The sequence below is a fragment of the Thermobia domestica genome, chromosome 10 (assembly GCF_964235325.1).
Source record: "Thermobia domestica chromosome 10, izTheDome1.hap1.1, whole genome shotgun sequence".
Lineage (NCBI taxonomy): Eukaryota > Metazoa > Arthropoda > Insecta > Zygentoma > Lepismatidae > Thermobia > Thermobia domestica.
In genome coordinates, this window is record NC_137463.1 from 253,868,893 (window position 1) to 253,881,126 (window position 12,234).

General features: G+C 34.6%; 1 protein-coding gene across 1 annotated transcript; it reads right to left on the reverse strand.

The window, feature by feature from the left end:
- Positions 1-1,090: 1,090 nt before the first annotated feature.
- On the reverse strand, positions 1,091-11,522 carry LOC145662205 (barrier-to-autointegration factor-like). Its single transcript, XM_081727539.1, has 2 exons — positions 11,394-11,522; positions 1,091-3,972 (listed from the first exon to the last, which is right to left on the reverse strand). The coding sequence occupies exons 1-2, from the start codon at positions 11,517-11,519 to the stop codon at positions 3,823-3,825; spliced, it is 276 nt and encodes a 91-aa protein (XP_081583665.1). The 5' UTR covers positions 11,520-11,522; the 3' UTR covers positions 1,091-3,822.
- Between the last annotated feature and the right edge of the window lie 712 nt (positions 11,523-12,234).

A 12,234-nucleotide genomic window follows, 5' to 3' on the forward strand; every position in this document is an offset into this window, starting at 1 on the left:
CAGTGGAGTATGGCTAATCCGAAGTAATTGGGACCGAACGCTGTTCGGATTACGTGATTTTTCGGATTAACCAAAATAACAGTAAAATCTCTTTTTGAAACAGGTAAACGGTTGTATTGTGTTATAATACATAGCGTATAGTATTTCGAAACATATTTTCTGACTTCAGTATATGCACTGTACTAGAAAAATGTTTAAAATTTTGGAAAAACTATGCGTCGTTCAATAGGCTCTCTTCATTGCATAAAAAACAATAACTGAGTTAATGTATTGTAACAAGTAATACTAGTACTTTACTATGGTAGATGATAGTAATGTAAACTACCAGTATTGTACGTTCAGTTTTATGGTACAGTACAATATTTATTCCACTACATTACTGTATTTCACTCATACTAGACGTATAAGTTTGAATATTGTACAGTACGTACACTGTATTCTATTTCAAACTTTATGTAATATTCGTAATGTGGCTCAAGGCCTAAATACAGGTATTTAAAGGAAACTGTGTTTAACGAAAGTTTTCTTTGTTTCCTACGAAAACAACCATCCATTTTCATCTTTTTAGTTATTAATTCCCTAAAACTGATTATTTTCGCTACAAAAACAAAATAAAACTTTTCTCCCAGGCCTGTTCGGATTAAACGTTTTCGGATTACCGCTACTCCACTGTACCTTATATCTTACTCTTAACGGCCCTTTTTATGGCCATGTTGATATTTTGTTATGGCTATAGTCTCACATACATCAACATGACTATAAAAAGGCCGACGGCCGTAAGCCTCAAATATTAACAAAGTTTTTTTGAAAAACAGCAACTCTGTTCTATCATCTTTGTGCTCAGAAAATCAATGAAGTAATTATATTCCTAAAAATTAGAAAAGACCACATTTTCTAAATTACTGACTTTAATTGAATTGAGCAATTCTTAACAAAACTAAATGTTAAGAAGCAATAATTCTTCTGAATGGTTAGGGGGAAAAGGAAAAATGATTTTGAATTAAAGTAAACTCTATTTCGTCTCTATTAATTTTGATTTTATTGATTAATATTATAGTTTCTTAAATTATGTACTTAAGAGATGGTGATACATCAATTTACAAAATACGTAATGTCCTGACATACATTATGTTTATAACAATTATTCAATTTTGTGCTAAGATACTTACATTGTTCGATTAGCAAATATTTACTACGATAAACTCAGTACTTGATTGCAACACAGTTTGTTTGACCTTGGTTATAAGATTTTATAAAAATATAGATAAAATAAACAGTTGCAGCGCAATAGTCAGGTCGAGGAAGAAACTCTTTGATTCGATAAAGAAATTGGTATAGTACAAATAGGCACATAACTCTAGTTTCAATAAGACTTGTATATAGCCATTACGTTCATAAAAGACAAAAACTTGTGGTGTCTGATAGAGATATTTATACAACATTAAAACTATTACATTACTATAATTACGTTAGGATCGATATACCAACTATTATGATCAAAGAAAAAGACGCTTCATGTCTAATGAATATATTGATACCGTATCGTAATGGTCACATGTTTCTATAATACCTTTGTATAACAATTGCGATAGAAGAGAATGGCGTTTCCTATCTGAGGAAGGTATTGTTTATAGTACCAGAAACTTGATCTGTTATAACAGTTATATATTCCTTTGTCAGAGTGTATTTTATTTGTGGTACAATAGTTTTAAAAATGCCTGAACGAAAAATGAAAGATCTTAAACAATAAGGAATGAAAAGTAGATAGTTGAGTTTATAGTAGCATCTTGCAAACACTAACATCAACCAATTGAAAATCCGAAAATGTAACTTATGTAAATATCAGAACATACGAACATAAAGACCAAATTAGTATGTTTTTCGTGCTACCAGAACTGATTGATAGTCATTGGAGCAGCCATGGCCTAATTGTGAATACAGTATATACAATTTAAAGTATAAAAATGCTAAAATACATTTTGTTTGTATTTAAAAGATCGTAAATTACAAAGAGTCTTTTAAAGATGGTAAGTTCTGCATTACGGATAAACTTTGACCCAAAAAGACGGTTATCATAGCAAGGATAATAACAGAGGCTTTCTGATCCAGTACTCAGTTGCTCTCTGTTAATACAAAAAAAACGAGAAAGAATTCGAAAATTTTACCAGATTCAAATACTAACTTTGATGATCCATTACTTAGTAATCAACAGGAAATATTTCATATTCGTACGAAGTAAACAAAGGTCAACCACTATGTCAAGTTAGGTGCAAATCAAGTGAGTGATTTGTCCTTGTAGTTGTTTTTTGTTATTTATAAAAACGAAAGGAAGAACGAAAAGTACATAAGATATGACCACAAACAGAAAATAAGCGTTACCTACTTTTACATTACAATTTCGCACATTCTTGACTCTGAAGTAGTTTTCCCCAATTGAGTCCTCTGTGACCTAACAGATTGTTGTTTGAATAATACTTTCACCAATCAAATAGAAAAAGTTCTAATTGTGGAGATATTCGTGTAAGATACTACGATGAGAATCTTGATAATTATGAATTCGTTATATAGGTAAGCCTTTGCCTAAAAGATAGTAGATTGGTTTGAACTTTTACATTTATTTTCAGCACCAATATAGCATGAAATGTGGACGTTCACTTATTTTCTTTAGTTTGTTTCCCTCGGAGAAGTTAAGAGGAAATCGTGAAAGTACGTAGTCCAATAAAAGATGAAAAGCTTCATCAAAATACCTAGGTAAAGTACAATTTTATGAAGACAAAGTATCACTAGCGATCCAAGCAAAATATAATTGTTCATCAAAACACTACGAATGTCATCCAGAAAAAAACAAGAAATATTTCAGTGAGAAAGAAATGCCAAATGAAGTCTGCAAAAGATTTAAAGTGGAAACATACATAAGGCACATTTACATTATGTACTCAAGAATTTACCGTAACCTAATATCTTTTTTCTCCTATAGAGTTTTCCTACACCTACTCTTTTCTTGTCAAATATACATACTCTTTTCAATGAGCTCAGAAGTAACGGAAAATTGCTTGCCGTAGATACGGAAAAAGTTGAAATCAAAACTTCTATCACATTCCATATTCCACATTTGGCCGGATTCTATATTTTCTTCCACACGTTGAAATTGTAAACGGTATGTGGGACACAGAATGTAGCGCTCTTAATAGACACATTAGCTCTCATCTTCATGGCACATGGATTTACCTAATAACAAAGCAACAACACCTACCCAAGAACCACAACAACTGATCGGACAATTCACCAACCACCTTAGCCCCCTATGTCTGCCCCAGATTGTATATAGAGTATATTTTTCCTTTGTTTTTTCATACTGACCTTGAAGCTGAGAACTATATCTCTTTTCGAAAAATTGTATAAGAAACACATCACTTAGTTCACATCCATAAATCAATTATTTCCAACCAATAGTGTTGTATATGCTCCTTCCTGGTTAAAAAAAGACGCTTATGTTTTCTGTGCTCGCAGTCTAGAGTTTGATTCTTGGTTGGGCTATGTGTTTCGTATACAAATCTGAATACTATTTCAGGTCCCACGTTAAACAGTATTACCATCTCAGAAGCATTTCAGTGTTGATAATAAAGGTTAAACTACACTCAAACAGCTAACTAACAAATCATATTGTTATACTTGTTATATTAAATCTCAGTGTCTAGCATAAATTATCTGAAAGTAATACAGTATATATGTTCTTCAAAATTTTGACATGTCCTTTGCAATCCTTTCAGAGTTATGTCACACGTAAATTAAGTGAGAAATGATTCAATCAAATGGAATTTCTTAATCTACATATTGACCAGACCATTCCTTTAAGGAGTTGTAACAATCGCTTGCCTGCTTTCTATTGGCTCCACTCGTTTTCTGTACCCAATCTGTGAAGCGTTCCCTGTCCGAATCCATAGATAGATATTTTCCAAGTACTGTTTTAGCCTGCAAAAATTTGTAAAAATGTGTAAAAAAATATAATTTATTTATTGTACAATTTCTACATTGAAAGAATCAATAACGCTAAAATAGTGTGTTCATACGATTGAAATGTTTGATTTACGTTTGACATTCATGGATACTATATGCGTATGCACCAGGCAACACAGAGCGTCATCCCGAAGTGCAGTTTTGTGAATATACGGAATAATAGGTTAGGTTACTTGTATTAATTTGACATTTCTGATGAAAAATGAATCGAAGATGACCATCGTAAAAGTGGTTGCTACTTTATCAATATCCAGGATGATTCTCCAAACTACTACTCCTCCTACAGAATGTGTTGTTGGTATCGTGATCTATAGTGATTCATTTTGTTTTTGTCTTTCCAGATCATTGAAATACTGATCTCCACGAATCCAAAGCAAACTTGTCCCCAAGCATCCAGCAATAGTCTGAGACATGGTGGTCTCAGATTGCACAACAATGGACACTGACATTTCCCTCGAAGAACAATACATATTTTCTGTAAGTCTAGTATAAAACCATTTTTTATTGATCTTATGTTCCTTGCACCGAAATCCATCTAGCATCTCAATCAATTCTTGGCAGCAATTAACCTTCCTAACGACCGAGGATGAAAGGTACACCTCACACCTTGTTTGCTCTGCAGACGCCAGACGTCTTTTGTTATGCAATTCAACTTCTCTGAGCGATGACAAAGTTAAGAATGTCCACCTGGAGACTACTCTCACTAATTATAGTTTCTTTTTAGACACAGGTAAGCCAAGCATTACAATCGCAACAACCAAGCAATTAGGAAAGTGTAAGTACACACATTCCAGATGGAGAGAAACGTTTCACTCAATATATATAGGTAACATGTGTGTAAAAATAAATATACTTTTCAATAAATGTAAATCTATGTGAAAATAAATGTAAATGTGTTTTGAAGCCTTATTATATAAAGGTAACCAAGAATGTGCTGTCGCTTTTTCAGCCACCACTTTCCAAACAGCATCGACGACCTTCTGTCAACATTATGTCAACGTAGAACTTGGTGGGCCGTGAAGCGAAGAAGGTACCTCGCTTCTCTCCATTTTGCACCTCTTCTAGGGATTTGACTGGGGTAATTTCAGGTAATTGACTAAGGAATCAAACAGGTGATTATCAAACGATGCAATGTCCTTGGAGTATGGCGGATGAAATAATATTTCCCAATCAAGACGTAGAATAATATCCCGACTCATTTTAGCCACGTGGGGCTAAGCGTTGTCTTGTAACAGAAGGAAGCCTTTGTGATTGGGAGTGCTGCCGAATGTTGTTTCCTCTCACACCAAATTTAAGTCCCAATTCCTGATATGTCTTGCCACTATTCGCATCAATTACTGCCTGAAGATCTTAATTTTGGGCCTGTGTTTGTCTTCCGGCATCTGGTGCGTCTTCGAGTGTTTCGTCCCCCTCCTTAAAACTATTAAACCACCGCTGCACCGTCCGTGTAATCAGGACACCCTCACCGAAGACCTGGCATATCTTCCGCCCTGCTGCAGCGACGTTTGACCCCAGTTTGAACTCTTACAGCATACACGCTCTTATGACGCTCTGTGGAGGTCCCATGTTCACTATGTCCTTACTACCTAGTTGTGGCATTTCAATGTCCCGTGTTCACGGTGTCACTGAAATGTCACAACCGGGTAGTATGTTGGATATACCCATACCAAGAACTGACTTTCGCCATATCTTCATTTGTATTCAACCCACGGTGTGAGGGGCAATGGAACACAGATCTCCACATAAAGCGACATAACTTCCTTGGTTACCTTTCTACAATATTAGTCCTGAAAGTGATAAGACTGGTTTTACAAAATATATTTTCATTAACAATACTCGAAATTCGGAAGAGTAACGATACACAAGTTTCCCCTCAACTTTTTATTTTTAAATTTCTATACATTTTGTACACTAGATTACAAATCTTTAATCTATAAGTTGGACCCCCTACCCATAGCAACTCGGAGGTTTTAAGGTTTGTTTGTTAGGAACGACCAACTTGGAGAAATAGGATGTGGTGAGTTAATAACTGATTTCTTATGCCTCAAGCTGTCCGGTTTTATAACCAGTCTTTCCAGGAGGAGCCTGTGAAAGAATTGAAGGGATGCTCTTCGTATCTCTTCGTGTTCCTTCGTTGACGGCCTTCGTCGGCAGCTTGCTGGTCCTTGTACCGAAGCAAGGGGTTTTGTTTACAGCTGGTCCCTTGCTTGTGTATTGCTGCTTGTACTTTACTTTTTCTCTTCCGCTTTAAAGGATTTCTGCCAGCTAGACACTTGAACATGCTTTCACTGTCGTAGGCGGTCTTCAATATTTCTCCAGTAGACAAACCTAATTTGTATATAATTCAAGGCGAAATTCTGAAAACGAAATTCTGTTTCATATTACTTACAATTGCCCTGGTGATGCGCTCTTATTGAATAGATTGGTTTTATTAGCTCTACGTTCAAGTAAACGCGCTTTTTACGTATTTTGAGTATTTTGTATTTCGTAAACATCCTTCATTTATGTATTTAGTGAACATTCTCTTCAAAATATTGATATAATTAAGTTTTCCAGAATAAATGGATTTTTCACTTTAAAACTCTAATTACTAGTAGAGGGTATTGTCTCCCTTTGACACTAACACCATCTTTAGAATAATTCTATAAAATACTTGAATTCTTTACCTCACTGCCCAAACAGACCTTCTTCACCTGGATTACTCGGAACATATGAGAAATATAAAACTTTAAAAGTCAAAACGGTTCTTATCCTTATAGAACGAAGTTGTTCTTTTGCTGCTGTTTTCTCCTATATCCATTGTAGGTTAAAATAAGTGAGTTTTCTTACACAGTTGTGAAAGTACAATAGTCTTGCAAACTAGGCGAATTCAATAAATCTAACTTTTAACTGTAGTAGAAGGATAATATGAGAGATTGATATGTATATCTAACGCTCAATCTATATTAAAGAATTTAGATAATACCCCAAGATTTTCTTTGTTGCTTGCTACTCAACAACCATTTTTCAAGTGCATAAACTGTCAAGTTTTCTGTTTTACTGCTGAGAGCGACAGGAGACAAAATAGACATTGGAATTTATTCTGGAATTATCATTTAACCTTATTTCATCTATCATCATAGTTGGAGGAGAAACAATTACAAAAATATATGTACCGTCACGCTTTCAAGCTAATTTGCATTCTCAAATTACATGGAGTGCGAATGATGAACTAAGATAGATACTTGGCATATTTTCATTCTCCAGAAATAAATTTTACCATCTTTTACTTATGAAAAACAAACTAGAACATATATAGTAATTAGTAGCTACATTCGAAGTGCTTCTTATGATCTATAGTAATCTTCTACCAAAAGTTATTTATATACTGAAAGTTGGCGATCTGTACCAAAAATTTGGAAATCCCCCAAATTGACCATTTTCCGGTAAAACCGATGGTGTCCAACATCGTAATAATAAGGTATATAAAGAAATTGTTTTTTTATATAGATTAAGTGTCTGATATACATTTTTAATCTCTCACATTATTTTTCTACTGCAGCCAGAAGATAAAGATCTATTTTATTATTGAATTCAGTAGTTTGCAAGTCTATTGTAGTTTCACAATCGTGGAAGAGAACTCACTTGTTTTAAACTACAATGAATATAGGAGAAACAGCAGCAAAACAACTTCTTTCTATAAGGATAAGAACCATTTTGGCTTTTAAAGTTTTGTATGTTCCGAGTACTCCAGATAAAGAACATCTGCTTGGCAATGAGGTAAACGTGTCAAGTATTTTATAGAATTATCCTAAAGAAAGTGTTAGTGTCAAAGGCAGACAAAAACTTCCACTAATTAGAGTTTTAAACTGAAAAATCTATTTATTCTGGAAACCTTAATCGTTTCAATATTTTAAATAGTACGTTTACAATATACATAATTGGAGCACGTTTACAAAACACAAAATAATCAAAATATGTAAAGATCACGTTTACTTGAATATAGAGCTGATGAAACCAATCTATTAAAGGGAAGCAGGTCACCGGGGCAATCGTAAGTAATATGGTATAGCGTTCCGTTCTCAACTTTGGACTTGAATTATGTAAATCAAATTTCTATACTAGAGAAATATTGAAAATCGGCTACGACAGTCAGAGCGTGTCCAAGGATCTACTTGGCAAAAACCCTTTAAAAACGGAAGAGTAAAGTGGAGTGCAAACAGCGCAATAAACACGTAAGCAACCAGCTGTAAACAAAACCACTTGCTTCGACACAAGGGCCATCAACAATGTACTGTTGGCATCATCGATGAATGTTCGTTATAACTGTACACTACGTCGAACTCATGCCGATCCACCTTCTTGCTTATGACGTCCTTCACGTTTTGTAGTGTAAGTCTGCTCTTAATTTTGCAGTATATTCATAGATGGCATTTACAGGAACATGTCAATGTCTATTGGGATTGATTTCATTGTTTCCATTACTCCACTTAGTAAAGTGTTTCTGGAGTTTGTACACTTTATTGTTCCCCTGCTGTCCTGCTTGTGATGTCTGGATAAATAGGTAGGAGCATCACCTTCCTCTGACTGTCTCCTAGTTGATGCGTTCTTTCTTGGTCTTTGCATGGCTCTAGTGAGAGCCGCACTTTCAAGTTCAAGTTATGGGAAAGAGTCAGAATCTCCATCTTTCCGTTGTTGCTTCTCTAAAGCTAACCCAAACTGATGTAATGCGTTCCAGTCAGCCTCCTGTCACCAAGAAATGTACATCTCGTATGGCTGGAGCGAATCTTTGTCTACAGTAAGGGTAAAGCCGAGACAAAACAATACCTATTTCTTTAGAAAGTGGTGTGTGTCAAGTGTTGTAAAAATGTAGCTTTTGTTTCTCACCAAGTCTCTTTTGGTGATCAGATTATTTCAAAATAGTACTTTCCAGCAAGTAGATCAATCTTTATATAACAACCTCTTCTTCAAAGCGTGTGGCTTCTAGAAGTTGCTACTCTTGCCGCCTTGAGTAAATGGAAAAATTACAAAAGGATGTCCCTCAGAAAAGGCTGCGTCCTGATAGGAAGAAAGACATCATCATCTGTCTACATACCTTTCCTTCTTACAGTTAATAAACTAAAGCATCTGTTGGTGGGAAGTGTAGTACTTCGGCTTCTTTCTTTACGGAAGCCATTTTAAAGCGAATCTGACAAAAATGTATAGATAGAGAAGAATGCAAGGTAAAGAAGAAAATGAGATGAGAGATTTTAACTTTGGAATCTACGATAGAATAAAAATCTGAAAGTCCACGGGAAATCCCCTGTGTCAGTCATGCAGCATATGTAAGTATTTACATTGCAAAATCACATTGAAAAGGATGGTAAAAATTCTTGTAAATATGTCTGTAATAATAAATTAATAAATTGTCTCTAAATTGCAATAACTTAACAATTACTTTTGTTTTATTCAAATATGTATTGTCTGTAATAAGGTGGGGTATTGTTAGTGAGACATCTGTTATAGTTTCTTTTAGCATGGCTGCTTTATATTTGCGGAATTCGTCGTCTCTTCCTTGTCGCCATTAGTGTGGCCTCTAGTTTGATAGTTAGCTGCATCATCTTCCTCATCTGGTTTATGGTCTGGTCTCCTCTGGTTGACGTCTCTGCTGGTTGATGTTTTCTTTCTTGGATTTGGCATGATCCTGGCCTTACTACTGGTATTTGAAGTAAAAGAGATTAGTCTAATTAGGGATCATCTCAAGGAGATAGTATTGTTCTGACGTCAAGCAACTGTTGCCAAAGATTGTACAATCTATATGGCCAAGTGTAATATTAGATCATAATAGGGGATAAACAGACGGAAAATGATGTCTATTTCCTTTGAAATCAGTATGTATTACGTGCTGTGAGAGTTTCCTCTTTTTCACTGAGTCTCTTTCGGATAATAGCATTACCTCAAAAGTCTACGTTATCGTGTAGAGCAACCTTTAAATGCCCACTCCTTGTAAACACTGAAATGTGTTCCCGGAAATTACTATTCTTCTTGCAGAAGTATTCATCTTTACTTGCAGTTCTTCTTCTCGATGATCGATTCAAAACTGGCAACGAAAAGATTTAAATCTCTACCTCTCTACTCTAGATGAGACCGAGAATATCAGAAATCAAAAATCTGAAGACAATAACACGTTTCAAGCTCATGATAATACTCTATGCAAACAGCATTAATCCAAGATCGCTATATGCAGCTAACGATGTTGAGAAATTTTAAAAAAATAACTCGAGGTAACCACATACATCAGTTTTGTTACAAAACCAATTTATCCTTTCTCTGTAATTTTACTTCCACTTGCATATTGCTTTCGGTTCCAGAACCACAACTGATTCCATCAGAAAGTAAATTTTGTTTCATCTACCGACTTTATTTCCTAGGAAAATTGGTTTCAATATCAAGTCTTAAATCATTTCTTTCAAATTAGAAAATTCCAAATTTAAAAAAGAAAAATCTGTTCTTAAACCGAAACCTAGTAGAAACAATCTAACTGTATCATTTGCGTTATCGTTGAAGAGAACGGTAAATACCGTATATCCCAATTTGTTCCTTATAGTAGCTTGTTGGTGCGTGTTAGGTCGTTTGTGAATTTATGCCCTCATGTGTTTTCGTAGTTTCATTTTGAAGTTAGAAGAAGTCATCTGCGTAATAAGATGTAAACGTGCGGTGGTACAACAACATTATACCAGGAGGTTCATTGCTGTAATTTATTGTATATCTCGCGAACTTTAAAACGTTGATAAATATTTTTATTGTATTCGTACAATCTTTTCATCGATTCATAGATTTATACTATGCATTATGTAACACTAGAACTGTTTTCGATATTTAAAACTTTGGTCAACAAGTACCGCCCACGACATTTTGAAATTTCTTGTTTTATCTCGAAAACGAGAAAACAATTATCATGATTGTATCTTTGTATCCGTTAAAGTTTAAGATTCTTTAGCGCATTAGGGGTTCTGTTTTCCTTGATGATTAATTTTTTTAGAGAATTAGGAGTTCTGCGTTCTTTGAAAGATTAGATTCTTCAGAAAATTAAGGTTCTACGTTCCTTGAAATATTACATTCTTTAATGAACCAGGATTGACAGAAATAAGTGTATGTTTAAAAGAGCAATTTATGGTTTTGTATTCGCAGAGGAATTGGATTCCTTACAGAGTCGACGTTTAGTGTCTTGGAAGATTGTATTCTTTGGGAATCAGGGGATTACAAACCGTTGAAGGATTAGGTTAATCATATCTGTTTGAAATTGTGTGAATATTTGTATTTCAGAGTTTATTTTTTGAAGGATTAGTATCTTTATAGAATCGCTTATTTTATTGTTTTACATATTATTAAAGTAAATTGGGTGACTCAAGGCTTACCTTGGCGCATCCTCTGGCTCGCATACGTTCTCCAAGAGCTGGTCCTATTCCAGGCAAATCGGACGCCCGCTTATTACCCATTGGTTCTGATACGAAATTCCGGTGTTTCTTCGAAGTAGAGCTCATGTCGGATCTTGAACATAAAAAGGAAAGTTACTTATAATAGAATAATATCATCTATATTATTTACTTAGTAATAGTAATATCATAAGTAGTAATTTATTAGTAAATGACGGGAATCTGCATTATCAAAACCATAAGTTATAATTAATTTATTTCGTTTATTTAGCAAACTTCTAATGATGGCCTACAACTTCAGTGTAGTACAAGTACCAAAAATCCCGTGTTTCCCACGGGAGAACAGAGTTTAATGAATTTTACTTTTGTATCGTCATGCTATGGCTATTCGTGGAGCAATACTACTTCACCTCTTTTGCAATAATTGGCAGCCCACTCCTTTTTTATCTTTTTTCTTCCTTTGTAGGTTAAACATTAAAAAAGCTACTGAAGGAAAAGTTTAAATACGAAATTTTATGCCTCTAATTTCAAAGTCACACTGACACTCCTCCCTTATAGGTAGAAATTCTTAATTTCCTTCAAAAACTACGTTCTAATTATCTCACTTTGAGTATAAGCAACATGGAACCACCAAGTAATATAGATAAACGGCTACGTGCACTAATCAACCATTCTAACCCGACTTATGCAAATAAATTTCAGATTTAACAGGTAGACTGCCATGTGCATCATACGTGGTGCTCAGCTTACTTCTCTGTAGAGCCATGAGCACCATATATGATACTCATGCTTGATATCATAAATTATTAATCTATTCAGGTTC

Bases quoted from the DNA above. Each gene is read 5' to 3' on its own strand.
- LOC145662205 (XM_081727539.1), bottom strand. From the start codon at position 11,519: ATGAGCTCTACTTCGAAGAAACACCGGAATTTCGTATCAGAACCAATG. The intron at 3,973-11,393 runs GTAAGCCTTGAG...AAATTTTTGCAG, and splicing joins GAGCCAGAGGATGCGCCAAG to GCTAAAACAGTACTTGGAAA.